The sequence below is a fragment of the Zingiber officinale genome, chromosome 8B (assembly GCF_018446385.1).
Source record: "Zingiber officinale cultivar Zhangliang chromosome 8B, Zo_v1.1, whole genome shotgun sequence".
NCBI lineage: Eukaryota > Viridiplantae > Streptophyta > Magnoliopsida > Zingiberales > Zingiberaceae > Zingiber > Zingiber officinale.
The window spans coordinates 114,121,423-114,142,460 of record NC_056001.1 but is presented as its reverse complement, the minus strand read 5'-3'; the positions used below and the strand labels follow the sequence as shown (position 1 = coordinate 114,142,460).

Below are 21,038 nucleotides of genomic sequence, written 5' to 3'. Positions count from 1 at the left end.
AATTAAATTTTAATTTTAAAATTTAAGAATTAGATTATAATATCAAATATAAAATATTTTTTTTAAAAAAATAAATAAATACTCGTGGATGTAGTAGCTCAGCGAGATGGTTGTCACGTGCTGTGGTCGGGGCCCAGCGAATGAAAAGCCATTCCTCACGCTCCGGCGTTTTTTCCGCGACAAGCAATCCCTTTCCTGCCGTGTCACGTGCTCTCTCTTTTCCCCGGCCGAAACAAACGGTCCAATACTAAGTTGGCACTTGGCGGGTCCCACGAACTCAATGCAATGAAAACCGTTGCGACTCTGTTCGCTGCCATCTGAGACAGCAGATCCTACGTCGAACGTTGGCTCCAGCCGTAAACCAAATAAAATAAAATATACAATAAATAAAAGGGAAAAAAGCACCGAAACCCAAAAGGTTTCTGCATCAACGGGCAGAAGCAGCTTTCACAACAAATTCATGCAGCTTTGGGTCACCACCCACTCCCATCGAACAGACAAAACTATACTTTCTTTGTTTTTTTTTCCTAAAAAATTAAGATGGCATTAATATAAGATTAAAGATAAGGAATATAGTCCAATTATAATCTAATAACAAATTATATATATAAAAAAAAAGAACGCTTCAAATTAGCATAGTCACTTAATACTATTATATCAAAATATCTTTTATTAATTTTGTCCAAACTATTTAAACTTTATCAAATTACTTTACAATAGTTGTACTAACTATTTATTAGCTTGTATCCATTATAACAACTATAATTAACTTGTACATATTATAATTGTAAATATTAATCTAGTTGTTACAATAAATATTATTGGACAAGTGATAATTTAAAGGTAAAATATTTAATAGGACATTTTTTTTTTTTGTATGGAATATGTTTGATGAGGGACTTTACCTAATATAGTTGTCCATAGATGGAGTGACTATGCTACATTTCGTATATAAAATCGATCATATAATTTATTACAGGAACATCATTTGTGGGTAGAACTATAAATGAGCCTAGTTGAGTTGAGCTTCAGGATATTCAAATTTATTTGATAAGATAATTAAGCCAAGCTGAATCAAGTCTAAAATAAATTAAACCTTTGAAATGATTATTTAAATTTGGCTTGATTTAATTTTTATAAGTTTGAACTTATTTGAAGTTTGATTTGAACTTAGTTTCAATAGATATTATCTTGATTCAAACTTAGTTTAAACTTGATATATTATAGAATTTTCAATTCAAACTCGTTTAATTGTTTGAATTTTTTATTTATTCAATCCAATTTACATAATTTCGGAGCTCTTTTAATTTTTGCCCTATAATATACCTTCCCTTCTTTCTCCCCATCCTCCCTGTGCCTGTGCCTGTGCCTGTGCAATCAGTTGTGCCACTGTTACTGGATGCCGGCCATCTTTTGCTCTCTTCTCTCATGCTGAAAAAAATGGAGCTCCTGACCTGAACTGAACTCAGCAGACTCATCACCAACCTCTTCCTCTTTCCTCTCTTTCAACACAAAGTATATGTTTTCACCAGCTCTTTCTGTCTTGCTCGTCTTATTTTTGATTCTTTTCCCTTTTTCCCATCTTCTTCTTGATAGTGTTTGCTTAGGTTGTTTCTTGTACTGATAACGTTGACATGCTTGGATTTTGGGAAGCTTATTTGGTTCTTCCCAGTAATGTGGAGTCATAAATTGATCTCCTTCATGTTTAGAGGTTACTTTAGACTGTTTCTTCTAGAAAAGGTGTCTTCTATGGGTTTGTGAAGCATGGATGGTTTTTCAGAGCAACGAGGAACCCTAAGTTTAGGTTGCTTCTAATGCTGAAAAGGTGACCAGCATGGATTTTGGGAAGCATGATTGGTTTTTCGGAGAGCAATGAGGAGCCCTAAATTAGTCCTCTACCTGTTTCGAGCTTAGTTTAAGCTGTTTCTTGTAGTGTAAATGTGCCATGGATGGATTTGGAGAACCATGTCTGTTCTCCTCAGAGCAATGAGGAACCCTAAAATAAGCTTCCTACCTTTTTGCAGCTTAGTTTGTGCAGGTCTTGATAGTTCCAAGAAGAGTGTTTTTTTCCCCTTAATTTAATCCCTCACTGCTACAAGTTTTCATGTGTGCTAATGGTTGCATGATCCAAGCTTGCTTTGAGTAATTTGTAAATGTAATCTCTAGTAGGAACTAATCTTCATAATGTTATTAGAGGTAAAAGTCGAATGCATACTGCTAAGTATCACAGCAAAGTGAAAAGAAATCCTTGCTAAGTTGACTATAATTCATCATTTGTAGGACAATTCACCATGAGAAGAAAACCCTAGAGATGGGAATACTTGAGTTTACACCTCCAACCTTTGTTCTTGAATGTTGAGTCAAGATATAGGAGACTTAACTTTCATTGATGGCTAGAGTGTACTTTAGGTCTTCAATTCATCATCATGTTCAAACTATTTACGATCGAGTACATGAATCTTATGCCTTCATTGAGTTCTATGCAAGGCTATGCTATCAAACAATCATCGACTCTTCACTTACCAGTGCTATATGCTTTTATGAACTTGTTAGGATCATGGATAACAAGGCATGGCTTTGGAAGAAAAAGTCTTCTTTAAAGAACATTGAGGTAATCACCAATAGTTGTATAAGTGTCTATATACCCTTATTTGTTCCCCGTGATATCATACTTTAATCGGTTATTGATCGAACAAGAGGAGGCACATTGCTACTGGTCTTGTGATGGTTTACAATGTTTTTGTTCAGAAAGAGAGGGTTTTAGATTTAGAGAGATCCCTTGAAGAGTTAAAGAAGAAACTATCATCAGTTTGTATTGAGTCCAATTCTAAAGATGATCTTTTGGCAAAGCAAGCAAAAGTATCCGACGAGGCAATTGCAGGTTTGGCATTTACACTAACATCACATAAATATGTATTATTTGTTTTTATATTTTTACAAATGTACCTTTGTCGATTTTTCAGGATGGCAAAAAGCTGAAGCTGAAGCCCTTTCTTTAAAGCAACAACTGGATGATGCTTTACTTCAGAAGAGAACTGGCGAACAAAGAGTAAAAGAGTGCTTGCAATTGCTACAAGTTGCTAAAGAAGATCAACAGTTCATTGTCAACAATGCCGCCTTGAAGATATCGAGAGAACAGGAGAAGATTCGATCGTTAGAGCAGAGGTTAGTCGATACAAATCAGAAGCTCACTGAGTCAGTTGTCCAAAATGGTAACATGAAAAGAATTATAGAGGCCAAAGAACATATGCTCGAAGAATTAAGTGAGTCTAAATCGAATCAAGAGGCAAAACTTGATTCATCTGACAAGTTCATTGCGTCTCTAAGATACGAGCTGTGCATGCTTCAAAAAGAGATTGAGATTCGTAACGAAGAGAGGGAATACAATCATCGATCGGCAACTGCTGCTCATAGGCAACACCTTGAGAACATTAAGAAGATTGCTAAGCTAGAAACAGAGTGCCAAAGATTGCGTATCATGGTCAGGAAGAGACTTCCGGGGCCAACAGCTTTAGCTAAAATGCGAATCGAGGTTGAAGCTTTAGAAACAAGAAAGAAAAGGTCAAGTTCCATGAATGAAGATTTCCATATGAAGGATATGATTTTAGACGACTGCTATGATTTATCTAGCAAGGGTGTTGTTTCTCTTGTTGATCAACTGCGCACCACCCAAGATGAAAACAAGATTCTCAAAGAATCACTGACCAAGAAAAACAATGAGCTTCAGGGATCACAAATCATGTTTGCACAAACTGCATCAAAGCTGTCACAGGTCGAGAAACAATTCGAAGAATTATCCAAAAGAGAAGCTTGCTCGGAGCTAGCAAGTGGAAGCAGCCCTGTTCCATATGATCTTCCACTTTCATCAATTTCAGAGCATGATGCCGGTGATGATACTGTCAGCTGCAACGAATCATGGGCGTCGGCTTTAATTTCTGAACTAGAACACTTCAAAAGTGGAAAGGCAACCACTTCAGAGTATAGTTTGATGGATGGCTCTATCGAAATGGAGAAACCTGCAACAGTTTCTGGAGATAATAATTCATGTGTGACGACTAGAAGCTCTCGTGCAGGACTTGATTTATCAGAAGCAACAGGTAGGGAAATTGTTCCCATCAGGGAATTGACAAGCAAGAGTCGAATCAGGTGGTCACAATTTGAGAACCAACCCTGTTGGCTTCATGATATTCTGAGGGTCATCCTAGAAAAGCATCATATCTCGCAAAAAAGTTTCAGTGCCATTCTCAAAGATGTTAGAGTTGCTCTCTGTGAACTCAATTATACTAGTGAGGGAACTTATTTCGATAGCAAAAGTAGTACCCAACTATCTCCTTCAGACTTTGAAGAATCAGTTCGTAAACTTATTGAATTGGTTGAGGGAATCAGAAATGGTCTAGATGTGCCATCTGGAGATGGAGAAGCTGATTCGGTAGAGCAAAATTCTCCGGCCAACGTATATTTGGAGGAGATGCTGAAAACATCGAATGCTAAGAATGAAAGATTGATGGTTCAACTTCAGGAGTTGGAAGCTAATGTCTCAGATTTACAGCTACAACTAGCAGCTGCAAAAGAGTCCAATGGGCATATTGAAGATGAGATCATAAACCAAAAACTGATCAGTGAAGACCTTGGAACACAGCTTTCGGTTGTGAAGGCCGAACTGAAGGAGGCACACGGAAAGTTCTTGTCCCTTGAAGTTGAACTCGAAGAGAAAAATAATTGCTGCGAGGAATTAGAGGCAACATGTCTTGACCTGCAGCTTCAGATTGAAAGGTGAGTACTATTTTCCATTTTCGAGCTTTATTCTGAACAAAATCTTGTAATGAAAATGCCTTCTGAAATGTTCATTCCAGTGCTTTGCCAAAGGAAACTCCGAAGCTTGTCTTGCAGCAAGAGGAAAAGCGAATCGAGGCTGTGAGTATACTATCATGCATTCTGCTATCAAATTGCTTTCTTGCTACATAATGTTCTATGATCGTGCAGGATTGCGATATAGCTGCAGCTTCGGCAAAGCTTGCTGCTTGTCAGGAAACAATCATAAACTTGGGAAAGCAGTTGAAAGTATTGGCATCACCACGAGATGCACCTTTATTTGACAAGGTCATATCCAGTCCTGCCACTGTGAAATCGAAACGCCGGCTTCAGTTAATTGATCATATGAGAGCAGCAGAGGATCAGACAGAACCCGAATCTCCAAACACGAAGGAGATCATATGCACTGAAGTGCCAAAGGCAGCCACAGCTTATGGTTCAACAAGAAGTATGATGAATTTGTCACCAGAGAAGTCAGAAAAAGGAGTGCTTACGGTTGCGCCGAAGAAACAAAAAGGAAGGGGTGGGTTTCTGAGAAAGCTTCTACTGCAACGACGAAAGAGCAAGGTGTAACGACAGCCTTGTCATTCCGTTCGAGTTTTCTTTTTTTGGTTGCAAGTGAAGCTCTTGTAGATGTCAATAAGAGCTAACATTTCGATGTAAAATTGATGACTAAATTGTGGAATGTTTGATGGGGTGTAATCTTCCATTTGAAGGCTAGAGAATGTCGAGTTGAATGAGAGTGTGATCCAAGATTTCCATTTGGACAAGATTGGAGAAGATAAACACAAAGCTCTATGGTGTTCTTGGTTAGTTATGGATCAATAGTTATGGCTAGGCATTCAAAATAGATCAGCCTCTTTCCATCCACTATGCTTGATCAACAAAATTCATTGGATCCGCTAATGCAACCAGAATGAGGGAATTGATTCAAAAAACAGAGGTGTAGTCACTAGTTTTGAATAGATATGAATGTTTTTTTTAATCTTTTCTTTCATATTTTGCCCTTAAGCATTCTTATCTCGCATTCTTGTCAGTTGGTTTAGCACGATTGAAGTTCAAAATGAAGTGTAGTTTGTTAAAAATTTTGTGCAGTAAATGAAATATTCCATAGAATCCTTAGTTGACACACCACAATTCTTGTCTCCAAGGCAAAAAAAAAGAAAGCAAATTATAACATTCAAACTCTAAAATGAAGTAATGTCATGAACTTCTCCAACCCTAATGTGCTTTGTATGGATATAAACTTCATGGACTATATGAAGTCAGGATATGTGAGCTACTGATGATCCCGCGAGCCATGTCGATTCCACGACGGCATGTTGTTCCTTGAATCTTGGTTTCTTGGTGCATCAATCCACTTAGTCTGCTTTTCCTGAACTGGCTTTAGTCTCCATCTGAATGCAAAAGATGCAAGGCCTAAGCTTCCGAAAACCCGATCGAAGATCCGACTCGGAACTCAAACACTAAAGCCTTTTTATTTGACAATCAAGAATGATGAGTAAACATCTTCAACAGTTTCTGAAACCTTCAGTTTTGATACCACAGACAAGCACTGAAAATGCATGATCATGAAACCAACAGCCACCATGGTTTTGCTTGTTGCTTTGTCATAGTCAGAAGTAATGGAATCCAAGTGCAAGGAGAGTAGGAAAAGAAAGTTATGATGGTGTCTGAAGAAAACATGACCACATTGGGTATGAAAGAGACATCAAAATTGCCGCAAGTCCAGGGACGGATCCAAAAATTAAAGATGGACTAAACTTTGGATGTAAACGGGATGATGATCTATAGTAGACTAAGTAAAAAATTTATGTACAATTGAACTTATGCTCGACTGAGATTGAGACCACGACGGTCATTATATGGATCCGTCAATCTCAATTGAGTAATTATTGTAACATTAGTTAAAACTACTATAATTTAAACAAAAGTGGTCCAATTTAATCAATTATATTTAAAATAAATTATATTTTAAAATTAAATTTTGCATTTAGGTTGAGTAATATCAATGCCACAAACTTTATTAAATGTTGGTGGAATTGAGAATGAAAAAGAAAGGGGTTTGTGGGCTTTACCCAGTTGGGAAGTTGCTGTCATGGCGGGCCTCGGCGCGGAGCCACCAGAGCAGCACCTTCTTGCCGCAATTGCCGAGCGGCTCGACGAAGGAGGCGTCGTCGAGAAGGGCCAGCGGGCTGTCGACGTCTTCACCGTCCTTGCCCACTTCGTCCAGATCCCGCACCCAAGCGGGTTTCCCGCCGGACACGTCCTGCCATAGCAGCCTCGAGTTCAGGACGAACCCGGCCCACTCCATCTTCGCCGGGGAGACGGTCTTTCCGGCGCCGATGAAGGCGGCGCCGGTGTTGGGAAGGGGGTTGTAGGTGTGCCATCCGACCAAGTGGCCGGAGGAGTTGCAAGCCGGGCCTTGGATTGGAACAGGGGAGGCGTTGTTATTGTAGGCCTCGTCGGCCGGCGATTGGCCGGTGTGGATGAGGATTCCCATGGAGACGGCGCCCATCCACTTCACCTTCTGTGCCTCGTCGAAAAGCTCCGGGCTGTGCACGTTACTGTCGTCGGCGAACACCACGATCCCGTCCATTCTCCGGTCACGCACCACTCTGTTCCGTGAAAAATTCGAACAAAGATCCAATTTTTACTTACAATTACGAACCGAGATTTGATTTTGATCGGTAGAAGAAGGAAACGTCGAACCTGAGGGCGAGCAGGCGCATGCGGGACTCGGCGAGGCGCCGGAAGCGCGAGTCTTCCGGCATGGGATCCGGAAAGGGGATGCGGAGGAAGGGGAGGCCGGAGCGGGCGAGGAACTCGGCGGTGTCGTTGGAGGGGCGGGCGGCGGCGGGGGCAGCAGCCTCGACGACGACCCAGGTGAGGGGGAAGGGGACGAGGAGGAGGGAGTGGAGGAGGCCGGTGAGGTGGAGCATTTGGCAGGTGCGGACGTAGGTGGGCGTGACGACGATGATCGGCCGCCGGGTACTGCCGGCTTCGCCGCCTCCGTACTGCGCGCGCTGCTCCCGCTGCACGCGCTCGATGATCCAGTGCGCCCGCATCGTCTCCTCCGAGTCCGGATGCGCCCACTGCCGGACGCGGATCCCGTGGCGCCCCACCCCCACACGGCTCCTAGTCGCGTGCGTCGGCGGCGGCGGCGGTGGCGGGGGAGAAGCGAGCGAGAGGGCAACCATCTCGGTGGTTGTGGTGGTGGTCGTCGTGGTGGTGGTGGTTGTCGTCATGGCGGTGGCCGAGACGGAGTTGAAAACAGAAGCGGTAGTGGTGGTGGTGGTGGAGGAAGGCGAGTATAAGAGTAGGAAGAAGGCGAGACGAGAGACTCGGAAGCCGAGGACGAGGCTGATGACGCAGCAGACGCCGTGGAGCAGGATCCAGAAGACAGGGGAGGGGGAGCGAAGGACGCTTTCGGGCGGGGAAGCTACCCCGCCGGAATATTCCTGATGCCGGCGTCGGTTGGCCTGGTTATGGAGCAAAGATAACTTCATATCTCCTCCTCCTTCCTTCCTTCCTTCTTGACTCTGCTTCTCGATTGTCTAATCGAAGAAGAAGAAGCTGATGAAGGAGCTGAACAGTGAGGTGAACAATGATGATTGGTGAGAACGGAGATGAGGAAGAAGAGGAGGTTGGTGGTGGAGGTGGAGTAGTGTGGAAGGATGGCGGGGGAGGAAGGAAGGAGGGATGCTTTGGCTGCAAGGGAAGGGAGGTAATTGAGATGTGATGGCAGTGGAGAAGAAGGAGAAGGGAATTTGGATGGTGAAAGAACAGGAAAAGGATGGAAGGAAGGTTCTTTATGGGTAGAAGGAGACAGGGAGGGAGGAGGTGTGGGGAAGAAGTTGCATTTACTTGAGTGGATGGTCAATAATATCAATGAATAATTGTGTAATTTTGTCAATAAAATTAATATGGCTATTCATTTTCTATCCACTTTGTTAAGAAAATTAATTTCCAACACTATATGCATGTGTAAAATAAGGGGAAAAAACAGAAAAATATATATATATATATATACTCCGGTGGGCCTTTTAAGTACTATTTAGGAGGAGGTGAGAAAAGAAGAAGAGAGTGTGTTATGGAAGTGAGTTAGGGAGAAGAAAGATAAAAAAAATAAGTTTTAATTTTCTTTATTCATAAAATGAAAGAATTTTTTATGCTCTGATTTGGGGTGTAAGGAACGGTAGGAAAAATTAAAAAAAATTATATTCCAATTTTATATTTGTTTTATTATATTAATTCTAAAAATTATTATTTTAGATATTCTTTGCGTCGCGACGAAAAACACTCACATCGCTCGACTCGCACTGTCCGACGCTCGCACTTCGTCGACGTCAACATCGATGTCAATGCAGACTTTAACGTTGACACCGACTTCAACGCCGACTTTAACAAATGAGCTATAAATGTTTGAATGCGTAAGTCTTAACTAATAAATATATACAAGATGCACTAAGTTCTTGAACGCGTAAGTCTTTAACAAAAGTGAATGTAATTTTATAACTTTCAAGAATTGAACCATATCTTTCTGAAGATAAGTCTTATCCAACTACCAATGCAACTCGTGGGACGTATGTATTCTCATTCATAAGTTGCATGTGAAATACTCAAAATTTTAATAACCAAGAGACAGGACTGCAAGTCGCACTACTAGAAAACTAGGCTTTTGAGATAAAAATTTTAAGACAGTGACAAAACTCGTCTCAAATGTCAAGTAATTAAGACAGTAATAATAGATGTCTCAAAATTTTACATGGAGACATTAATTTTAAGACAATATTTAAGATTTTGTCTCAAATTCAACTAAATAAGACACCTAATAAAGATGGTTAAAAAAATAATTATATAAGACATTCAAATAAGACGGTAAAAAAGTATTTGTCTCCAATTATCTTGAATATGATTCGTCGGAACGATTACGATAATCATTACAGACTCTACCATTCTAGTTCCGATATCTTTTCACGGAACGGTCACGACACGGATCGAATATATATATATATATATATATATAATAACATAGAAAAATACATCTATAAATTTAACTTAATAAATTTTTTTAATTTATAATTTATGTTTAGATTATTGATAATTTAAAATTTATAAAAAAAATATATTAAATATTTAATAATATACTATCTTTTGATGGGCCTACGATATATATTAAAATAAATAATAAGTTTATTATATATCTAGTTAATATAATTAAAGGTGTTAAATTTTTTATTTTAACATTAAATTTACATTTGTTATTATCTGGGTTTAAAGGGGTTAGTTTAATAAGTTTATTATCTACGTTACCTTAATATAATTAAAGGTTTTAAGTTTTTTATTTTAACATTAATTTTATATTTGTTATTATCTAGATTTAGATGGGTTAAGTTAATACGTTACCTTAATATAATTAAAGGTTTTAAGTTTTTTATTTTAACATTAATTTTATATTTGTTATTATCTGGATTTAGATGGGTTAGGTTTATTTACTTTTTCTTTCATGCGACAAAACAGAAGACGGCGAGCGAAGAGGGTGACAAGGGCGACGGAGGCAATGACGATCTCGACGGCAAATCTCAGGTACTTCTTTAGTTTTTCTCTTCTCTCCGTACATCCTATTGAGATTTCCTCTCTTACTGCATCCGTCGGCGTCGCGCGGTTGCTGCTGCTCGTGCGACCAACTCGCAACCCTGCTCCTGCCCTGCCGCTATGTCGCACGATGCTTTGGCCGCGGCTCCTGCTGTGCACATGGCCATGGGAGCTGCTTTTCCAAGATCACAGCACGGCCATTGCCGCGGCCAAAGCATCACACGATATGAGTTGGCAGTAGACTCATGGGCGGAGCTTAGCCAAGCCCAGTGTGGGCAACTGGCCACACAGGTCCCATAAAAAATAACAACCTAGCAAGATACTGACCTTTATTAACAGTGCATCCCACATAGAATAGGAGATATGGAATAGAAGAATGAGTTGGAGACTGATCTTGCGGTTGTAGTATTTTGCTAGCTATTATTTTTATGATGAAGACAAGCTTTGAAATAAAAAATCTTTGTAATAACTTTCTTTTGCCCAACTGCTATTATTTTTATTTAATCAAGTCATTCAAATTATTTCAATACAAATTACAATTTTATTTTTTTTTCAAACTGTTGCTAATTTGAGATAGATTGTTTGATGTCAATTTAGTTAACTGGTCTGATAATAAGTCATAACATCGGATGTTTTCTTGTATGTGCTTTTTTAATCTGTTTCGATCCTCTTTTCTACTTGTAACTATTTTACAATTGTATCTATTTAGCTTTTATATAAGTTGTATTAGAAAAATGTAGGAAAGTTGGCACAATTTATAAGCGTTGATATCGTGAAGTGTTGATTAGAAGAAATACTATGAAGCTATTAGCTATACTTCATGTTTTCAAGTCGTCGACAAGAAGAACTACAATGTGCATTTTTTTTAACACACTTCTCATGATTTCTAGAATTTACAAGAAGTATATTCATCTTTAACTATTCTGCAAATGAATTTTTGTTTACAAGAAAAATAAAAAGCTAAATTGATATTATTATTTGTTGATTTTATTTGATTTGGTTCAGCCACTGTTTGAGCAGACAAGAACAGTCTGTTTTTCTTTTGGATGCTTGCATATGTAGCAACAGAAACGGCAAAAATGACAACATAGACTACATATGCGATCTTACATATTGAAGCCAACTTCAGCTAGTGATTGCATAAGCTTTATGTGGTGTAGTTGCCTATCGTAAACACTTAGGCTCTTTTCAAAATCATGAAGAAAAGTTTGAACTATCTATCAACAAATTATATTGATTTTAAAAAAATACTCTTGGCTAAATAATTATTCTTCAGATCAAAATATTAACACAGAAGATAGAAGAGAACTACATCTAACTAAAATTTACGCTAGAGAAATACAAAAGGTAAATAGAATCTCAAAAGAGCATTACTAATAATTGATATTATTATTATGTCTTATTATCCACTTGAATTTTTATTTGTTGCACTCATTTTTGTCTCTTGCACTCTAGATTTAAAATTGTGAACACAAGTCAAACCTTTCCTAACTCTGATTCCTGGATCTGTCTCTGAGTAAATCAATTTACATGGTATATCTCTTATTGCTTTTGATTTGATTTATTAGTTTGACTGGATGTGAGGGAGAGAAAAGAAATTTAGTTCCCCATCCTATTGCAATTAAGATGTTCGATAAAAGGTCAATATGATTAATTTTGAGAACTCGACAATTTTAAGATTACTACTAACTATATACCAAACAAAGCAAGCATACTTTTAAGAGATAATGAGAACCATTAAGTGAATCTACCTGATACGGACCCCAAATGTTAGCATGCAATAGTTGAAGGTAAATAGTAGTTTTAGTATTTCTCTTAGGATTGGAAAGCTTGTGTTGTTTTACTATAGGAAAAACTTCACAGACACAAGAAGTTGGAAAAGAAATAGATCTAGTGATGATTTTTTGCATTGCAATTGAAGGTGGGTGGTCAATCCTTTGATGTCATGATGCACTTTTAATTTTTTACAATTTCATTTGTAGGCATTGAATACTGACAGTTCTGAAGTTAGAGCTTTATCACATTGGAGAGAACTTCTAGAAAAGGTACTGTTCTTTTATTAGTTAAATTTAATTGTACTTGTAAGTGCTATTTGTGTAGTAAATATTTAGTTGTGATCTAAGAAGTAACTTTTATTCGGTTATATAATGATTCAATTGTCATAAATGTATAAATTTGACAAATTTTTTTGATTCAATTGTCATCTTGGCTTCACATACCACACTTGGGATGTTTGCCCAAATGACTGTATGATATTTCGTGGTGAAGATAGTAAACTGGTACATTGGTAGTTGTTTTCATAAGAATTTTTTTTAGTTTTATTAACAATTTTGGTGATGTAGTAGTGTATATATTTTTAAGCTGTAGATAAATTTATTTTACAGGTGCAACAACTTGAAAGGCACAAAGATATTGACAAACACATAAACCATCATTTCTTATTACGAGATGAAGAGGTTTGTTTAACTTGGGGTTGTTTATGTTGTATATATATATAGTTGCAAGAAAGAGGATTATGTGTTAGATGATGAGATTTCTTATTGAAATGTTCTGTTTATTGATTTTTTTTAACAGTATATATTATAAATCATCTTTACCTCTAATAAGAGTTTTTTTTTTTATGTTCAGGATTCTGGTGAAGAAGGATTATAGGAGTTATCTCTAGATCACGAGGAGTTGTTCTTTAGACTTTCTTTTATGTAACTTTCATGGGAATACTTTTTTTTTTGGATGAATGTTGGATGAATGTTGGATGTACTGATTCTAGAATTTTATATTGTGGATATCATTTTTAATTTATAAAAAGAGAATTTTTCCTTTTGTTTTGAAATGACAATTTATTAGATTTAATCTAGATTAATTAATTTGTATAATAAATGTTCTTTAAAGATTATTAATTTTTATCATAATTGTTGCATTTAATAAGTTAAAATATTAGGGACAGTAATTTACTGTCTTCACTTCTATTTGAGACAACACATTACCATCTCAATTTAGTATCTTTAGTTTTTTTCACAGGATAAGACACAACATTTGAGACAAAACAATAACTGTCTTAAATACTTTTGAGACAATTAAATAATTGTCTCATCACCGTCTTAAATAGCATTTGAGACAGTACAACTGTCTCAATATTTTTTTGAGACACTTGTATTAGGGACCACTACATTACTGTCTCATCACCGTCTCAAAAATATTTTGAGACAGTAAATTTATAATTTAAGACATATTTTGTTGTGTCTCAAAAGCCTAGTTTTCTAGTAGTGTCGAGATGTACGTCCCGAACCAAGAGAAGCATGAAGGGGACTTGCACGTGCCAGCTGAGCCGATAACGAAAGCAGAGGTCAAGCAAGTTCAACGTGCTGTACAAGCATTGACATCTCGTATCTTGGAAGGGCAGGCTATGGAATCACAGTCGATGTCATGCCAAATGATCAACTTCATACAAGTCGACCCTAAAATGGGGCAATCAGCTGCGGAAGAGTGGAATATCATGATGTAACATATTCCTAGTCAAATATCATACTAGAATGCATATTGTTAGGTGGGGAAACACACCATTCTGGTTGGAATTGGTGTGCCATTTAATGCCACCTACATTTTGGATGAATTCCCAAGTTGGAGGACAGCTAGAGGGAGTGTGCATGAAGACTTGCATTCATTATCTTCTCTTTCCATGTCTTGGAAACTGTCATTTTCAGTTCTATATAATGTCTTGAGTAGATATCAAAGGGGGCAACCAACATTATATCTTGAGAGAATTTTTCTCCTTGCTGTTCTTCAGCAACTCTGCAAGGATTACGGGTGAGCACTTGTAATTCTCAACACTCTTATAATATTGGTTCTTGGTTCCGTTATAACCATTGGGTCGATATTCTCCATTTTCTCATAATATTGGTTCTTGATTCTCTATAATCAACGGGTCAATATTTCATCCCTTTGAAACCTCCTTTGGATGATCCCGGAACTGAGTTCCAAATCTTATTGTTGCTGGATCTCGCGGCATTGTTTGTCGAGGTTCGCATCAGGAAAGGTCATGCGAGGATGCCCGTCGCTTGCGCTCGCGAACGGCCATGAGCGCGAGTGACTATTTAGGGATGCCAACTACTCACGCTCTCAAGCGGTTGTTTGGGGACGTCGACCGCTCATGCTCACAAGCGGTTGTGAGGGGGGATGCCGTCACTCGTGCTCACGAGCGACCATGAAAGGGGATGTCGTCGCTCACTCTTGCGAGTGGTTGTGAGGGGATGATCGCCGCTTGCGCTCATGAGCGGCCGTGCAAGGATGCCCTATGCTCTCAAGCGATCGTGTTGGGCTAGTCGCACAGGGCTGTTACGTTAGTGGCTCATGAGGCTGAGAATGCATGTGGAACACAAGAGATGAGACGGGAAGAGAAGAAACACCTTCTATCCTATTTTAAGTGGACAAAAATTTGTTAATAAATCAATTGGCATATTGATTCGCAAATCTATCTGACTATTCTTCCATAACAAGTAAACAAGTGAAAGTATAAATAATTCATCATTCCATACTAAATAAACAATGAAAATTTTTCCCTATGAACAACTTTATTCCTCAATTTTTGAACGGTCATAAATTATGCATTAATAGGGGAGATAGTTAGGTAGCATGTGCACCGATACGCTTCTTAATTAAAATTGTCTTACTCATTACCATTAACCCATTATAACAAAGAGAGTTAGGTTTATCATTATCGTTAATCCATTTATAACAAAGAGAGTTAGGTTATGGATTAGTGACGTTTTAATGTTCCATCTAACAACAATAATCATAATTCTAATATAGAAATATGAATTATATAAAAGTCCTTGTTGATCGACTAGCATTACCATCCTTTAATTTTATGCCTTTATTCCCGGGCAAATGCAAAAGAAAATACAAATACATGAGCACATCCGTGTATTATAATTAATTCACATACGTGTTTTTTTTTAAAAATAAAAGTAGCGTTTCATTTTAATTTTTTATATATAAAAAAAATTCTTCCCCTTAACATAATACTATAATTAAGCAACAAACTATGTTATATTAACTATGAAATCGTAGTTGCTATAATTGAATACTAAAACTGTGTTGCAGTAATTATGATTTTATATCTATTATAATTGAGATGGATAAATTTAATATATTATAATTATCAATTAATTGATGAATCACTTAAAATATATAAATTTCTTTGTAATATTTTCCTTCTTCTAGAGTGTTACATAAACTTTTATGCAGAAAATATATTTCAAATATAAAATTTATTTTTAAATTATCTCATTAAATTAGAGAAGAATATATCCTAATTATTCAATTACTCACTAATCATTTAGAACACGTAATATACACACAATAAAGGTTCATCCATTAATTTATTTTAAGATTTATAGATTTAAATTTTAGTATTTTTTAGCAAATAATTTATCCATCAAATTGATTCATCTTATGCATAAATTCATAGCTGTTATAATTTTATATTATTTATACATTTGATTATAATTTTATAACTGTTATATTATAACGGTAATTAGCGGAAATAAAATATAAAATTGTACGGATCAGCTGCATGCATTTGTCAAATGAATATTTGTGCCCTTCGCGGGTGTCACGTGATGTCTCAACAGTACGCATACAACATGTACCCATCGCGGACCCACTTCAACAACAGTCGTAGACTCGGTGCTGTGGAACACCGTAGTTCAGTAGTCATTAAAGTCGTATTTTTTTTAAAAAAAAAAATCAATTTATTAGATATTTTCAGTCCAGATCGTCTGTTCCTAATTTTCTCTGTCCCCATATCCCTATCGATCAAACGAACCAGATTATATTTCAAGACATCATGACATCTTTAAAATGTGTATAGTATTCTTGTGATATGCAGGACATCTTTTAAATATAATCTGATCCGTCCGATCAACAAAAGGACACAGAGACAGAGAAATTTGGAGACAGAGGATCCGAACTCAGATACTTTATCTTATTTTTATATTTTAAAATATCTACAATGGCTATTAATTAAATAAGAATTTAAAATTAATTAATTATTACGTGGAAGGTGACGACGGTGCCGGCGAAGTTTCCGGGGACTAGCTTCAATCGATAGTCGAAGCGGCCAATGATAAAATCATGCTGAAAGCGGAAGCTGGAACCGGAGGTGCGGTCAAAGGAGCACTGGAGGAGGTCGAGACCGTCGAGGGCTTTGTTTAGGACGTCTCAAAGTATTATTGTACAAATATATGAGTTTGAATAACAAATATTTAAATTATGGTTCAAGTAAATTTGAATCAAGATTTATTTTTATAGATAATTTTAATTTTTTATTAATAAAATTAAATTTCATCAATAATTTTTAATTTTATATTTAATTAATTTTTTATTGGTTAAAGTTAAATTTGATTGTTTTAAAATTTTTACTCCTTAAATTTAGATGGGATTCATAATTTATTTATTTTTGATTTAGTTGTTAATTTATTTGTATTTTTTATTGTAATTTATGAGGATTTTTTATTTTTATAATAAAAATTTAATTTACTAATAAAAATTAAGTTTGATAAATAAATTAAAAATATTTATCAGTTATACTTATTAGTAATTGATAATTTTTTATATCATTTTCATTATGCTATGGTTCCTCCATGAGTTATTACACTACAAAAAACAGTCTATTAGGGACGACGGTTTGCAACGAATTTAAAATTTGTTCCAAACTTTCCAACAAAATTTGCAACAAAATAATATATTGTTCCGAATTAGCAACAAATTTACCGACAAAATAAATTCGTTGCAAATTAGCAACAAAAGATAATTTGTCGCTAATTTTGTTGCAAGTTAACAACAAAAAATAAAATTTGTTGCAAATTTTCCAACGAATATTTAGTTCGTTGCAAATTTTGCAACGAATATTTTGTTCGTTGCAAATTTTTGCAACGAATATTTTATTCGTTGCAAATTTTTGCAACGAATAGTATATCCGTCGCAAATATAGCAACGAAACTATTATTTGTTGGAAATTCCCGACAAATATATAATTCATCACAAGTTTATAGCAAAAATTTGAGGGTAGAGTTTCCAACGAATCTTAAATTCGTTGGAAATGTTTCCAACAAAAAGGCAGATTCGTTGGAAATGTTTCCAACAAATCTGCTAATTCATTGGAGATTTCCAACAAATTTAGGATTCGTTGGAAACATTTCCAACGAATCTGCCAATTCGTTGGAAATTTCCAACGAATCGTCCAACGAATCACAGATTCGTTGGAAAGTATGCTATGATTTAAAAATCCGTTTGACCGACCTAGAAACCTCGGAATCGGATGAAACAAGTTCCTATATGCTCCTCTTGGTCTCCTGATTCTATAGATGACCTCAAATATTTTTTTTGAATTAAGATAAATTTTTTACATCAAGGTCAATTGGATGAATTTGAATTTGATCATAAATGTGTTAGTGTTTTAAATCAAAATGGAGTTTAGTTGAACTTGGTGGATTTAAAAAATGATTTTCGAGTGCTCAGAACGAGGAGAAATCAGTTTGTTGGGGAGCGTAAGGTTCTCGTGTTTATATCCATGAATTAAAAATAATTACGGAGCTAATTTATTTTGATTTGTGAATTTTTAAACTTAAATTTATTTTTTCAAATACATTGGGAGTTGAAAAAATAAAATAAAAAATATATAAAGTAAAAAAAATATTTGAGGGCACATATGAAGTCAGGATAAATAGAGGAGCACACAGGAACCGGTTTCATCCAATTCGGAGGTCTCTAGGTCGGTCAACCATGATTTTAAGAATAGGAAGGGTTTCTAACGAATCTTAAATTCGTTGGAGATTTCCAACAAAATGGCAGATTCGTTGGAAACATTTCCAACGAATCTGCCAATTCGTTGGAAATTTCCAACGAATCCCAGATTCGTTGGAAAGTAAGCTATGATTTAAAAACCCATTTGACCGACCTAGAGACCTCGGAATCGGATGAAACAAGTTCCTATGTGCTCCTCTTGGTCTCCTGATTCTATAGATGACCTCAAATATTTTTTTTGAATTAAGATAAATTTTTTACATCAAGGTCAATTGGATGAATTCGAATTTGATCATGAATGTGTTAGTGTTTTAAATCAAAATGGAGTTTAGTTGAACTTGGTGGATTTAAAAAATGATGTTCGAGTGCTCAGAACGAGAGGAAATCAGTTTGTTGGGGAGCGTAAGTTCTCGTGATTATATCCATGAATTAAAAATAATTACGGAGCTAATTTATTTTGATTTGTGAATTTTTAAACTTAAATTTAATTTTTCAAACACATTGGGGGTTGAAAAAATAAAAGAAAAAATATATAAAGTAAAAAAAATATTTGAGGGCACATATGAAGTCAGGATAAATAGAGGAGCACAAAAGAACCGGTTTCATCCAATTCGGAGGTCTCTAGGTTGGTCAACCGTGATTTTAAGAATAGGAAGGGTTTCCAACGAATCTGAAATTCGTTGGAGATTTCCAACAAAATGGCAGATTCGTTGGAAACATTTCCAACGAATCTGCCAATTCGTTGGAAATCTCCAACGAATCACAGATTCGTTGGAAAGTATGCTATGATTTAAAAACTCATTTGACCGACCTAGAGACCTCGGAATCGGATGAAACAAGTTCCTATGTGCTCCTCTTGGTCTCCTGATTCTATAGATGACCTCAAATATTTTTTTTGAATTAAGATAAATTTTTTACATCAACGTCAATTGGATGAATTCGAATTTGATCATGAATGTGTTAGTGTTTTAAATCAAAATGGAGTTTAGTTGAACTTGGTGGATTTAAAAAATAATGTTCGAGTGCTCAGAACGAGAGGAAATCAGTTTGTTAGGGAGCATAAGGTTCTCGTGATTATATCCAAGAATTAAAAATAATTACGGAGCTAATTTATTTTGATTTGTGAATTTTTAAACTTAAATTTAATTTTTCAAACACATTGGGGGTTGAAAAAATAAAAGAAAAAATATATAAAGTAAAAAAAATATTTGAGGGCACATATGAAGTCAGGATAAATAGAGGAGCACACAGGAACCGGTTTCATCCAATTCGGAGGTCTCTAGGTCGGTCAACCGTGATTTTAAGAATAGGAAGGGTTTCCAACGAATCTGAAATTCGTTGGAGGTTTCCAACAAAATGGCAGATTCGTTGGAAACATTTTCAACGAATCTGCCAATTCGTTGGAAAGTATGCTATGATTTAAAAACCCATTTGACCGACCTAGAGACCTCGGAATCGGATGAAACAAGTTCCTATGTGCTCCTCTTGGTCTCCTGATTCTATAGATGACCTCAAATATTTTTTTTGAATTAAGATAAATTTTTTACATCAAGGTCAATTGGATGAATTCGAATTTGATCATGAATGTGTTAGTGTTTTAAATCAAAATGGAGTTTAGTTGAACTTGGTGGATTTAATAAATGATGTTCGAGTGCTCAGAACGAGAGGAAATCAGTTTGTTGGGGAGCGTAAGGTTCTCGTGATTATATCCATGAATTAAAAATAATTACGGAGCTAATTTATTTTGATTTGTGAATTTTTAAACTTAAATTTAATTTTTCCAACACATTGGGGGTTGAAAAAATAAAAGAAAAAATATATAAAGTAAAAAAAATATTTGAGGGCACATATGAAGTCAGGATAAATAGAGGAGCACACAGGAACCGGTTTCATCCAATTCGGAGGTCTCTAGGTCGGTCAACCGTGATTTTAAGAATAGGAAGGGTTTCCAACGAATCTGAAATTCGTTGGAGATTTCCAACAAAATGGCAGATTCGTTGGAAACGTTTCCAACGAATCTGCCAATTCGTTGGAAATTTCCAACGAATCGCAGATTCGTTGGAAAGTATGCTATGATTTAAAAACCCATTTGACCGACCTAGAGACCTCGGAATCGGATGAAACAAGTTCCTATGTGCTCCTCTTGGTCTCCTGATTCTATAGGTGACCTCAAATATTTTTTTTGAATTAAGATAAATTTTTTACATCAAGGTCAATTGGATGAATTCGAATTTGATCATGAATGTGTTAGTGTTTTAAATCAAAATGGAGTTTAGTTGAACTTGGTGGATTTAAAAAATGATGTTCGAGTGCTCAGAACGAGAGGAAATCAGTTTGTTGGGGAGCGTAAGGTTCTCATGATTATATTCATGAATTAAAAATAATTACGGAGCTAATTTATTTTGATTTGTGAATTTTTAAACTTAAATTTAATTTTTCTAACACATTGGGGGTTGAAAAAATAAAAGAAAAAATATATAAAGTAAAAAAATATTTGAGGGCACATATGAAGTTAGGATAAATAGAGGAGCACACAGGAACCGGTTTCATCCAATTCGGAGGTCTCTAAGTCGGTCAACCATGATTTTAAGAATAGGAAGGGTTTCCAACGAATCTGAAATTCGTTGGAGATTTCCAACAAAATGGCAGATTCGTTGGAAACGAATCTGCCAATTCGTTGGAAATCTCCAACGAATTGTGGATTCGTTGGAAACATATCCAACGAATCTGCCAATTCGTTGGAAATCTCCAACGAATTGTGGATTCGTTGCGAATATCCAACAAATAATATTTTTGATGGAAATTTGTTGGAAGATCCCTAATTA

The 21,038-nt window shown here is 36.2% G+C and overlaps 2 protein-coding genes across 2 annotated transcripts; one reads left to right on the top strand and one right to left on the bottom strand.

Moving 5' to 3' along the window:
- The first annotated feature begins 1,335 nt into the window (after nt 1-1,335).
- Nucleotides 1,336-5,532, top strand: LOC122017065 (filament-like plant protein 7). Its single transcript, XM_042574539.1, has 6 exons — nt 1,336-1,515; nt 2,554-2,611; nt 2,749-2,881; nt 2,964-4,773; nt 4,854-4,914; nt 4,984-5,532. Exons 2-6 carry the CDS (start codon nt 2,558-2,560, stop codon nt 5,383-5,385), a joined length of 2,460 nt encoding a protein of 819 aa, XP_042430473.1. The 5' UTR covers nt 1,336-1,515; nt 2,554-2,557; the 3' UTR covers nt 5,386-5,532.
- A 354-nt stretch (nt 5,533-5,886) lies between these two features.
- LOC122017064 (probable beta-1,4-xylosyltransferase IRX14) lies at nt 5,887-8,640 on the bottom strand. The gene is made up of 3 exons (XM_042574538.1): nt 7,525-8,640; nt 6,891-7,430; nt 5,887-6,209 (listed from the first exon to the last, which is right to left on the bottom strand). The coding sequence occupies exons 1-3, from the start codon at nt 8,319-8,321 to the stop codon at nt 6,092-6,094; spliced, it is 1,455 nt and encodes a 484-aa protein (XP_042430472.1). The 5' UTR covers nt 8,322-8,640; the 3' UTR covers nt 5,887-6,091.
- Nucleotides 8,641-21,038: the final 12,398 nt, after the last annotated feature.

What these genes read in the sequence shown, in the direction of transcription:
- LOC122017065 (XM_042574539.1), top strand. Translation starts at nt 2,558, where the DNA reads ATGGATAACAAGGCATGGCTTTGGAAGAAAAAGTCTTCTTTAAAGAAC. An exon ending in ATCCGACGAGGCAATTGCAG is followed by an intron (nt 2,882 to 2,963) that starts GTTTGGCATTTA and finishes TCGATTTTTCAG; the next exon opens with GATGGCAAAAAGCTGAAGCT. An exon ending in AGGAAAAGCGAATCGAGGCT is followed by an intron (nt 4,915 to 4,983) that starts GTGAGTATACTA and finishes ATGATCGTGCAG; the next exon opens with GATTGCGATATAGCTGCAGC.
- LOC122017064 (XM_042574538.1), bottom strand. Translation starts at nt 8,321, where the DNA reads ATGAAGTTATCTTTGCTCCATAACCAGGCCAACCGACGCCGGCATCAG. An exon ending in ATGCGCCTGCTCGCCCTCAG is followed by an intron (nt 7,431 to 7,524) that starts GTTCGACGTTTC and finishes TTCACGGAACAG; the next exon opens with AGTGGTGCGTGACCGGAGAA. An exon ending in GACAGCAACTTCCCAACTGG is followed by an intron (nt 6,210 to 6,890) that starts GTAAAGCCCACA and finishes TTTTGCATTCAG; the next exon opens with ATGGAGACTAAAGCCAGTTC.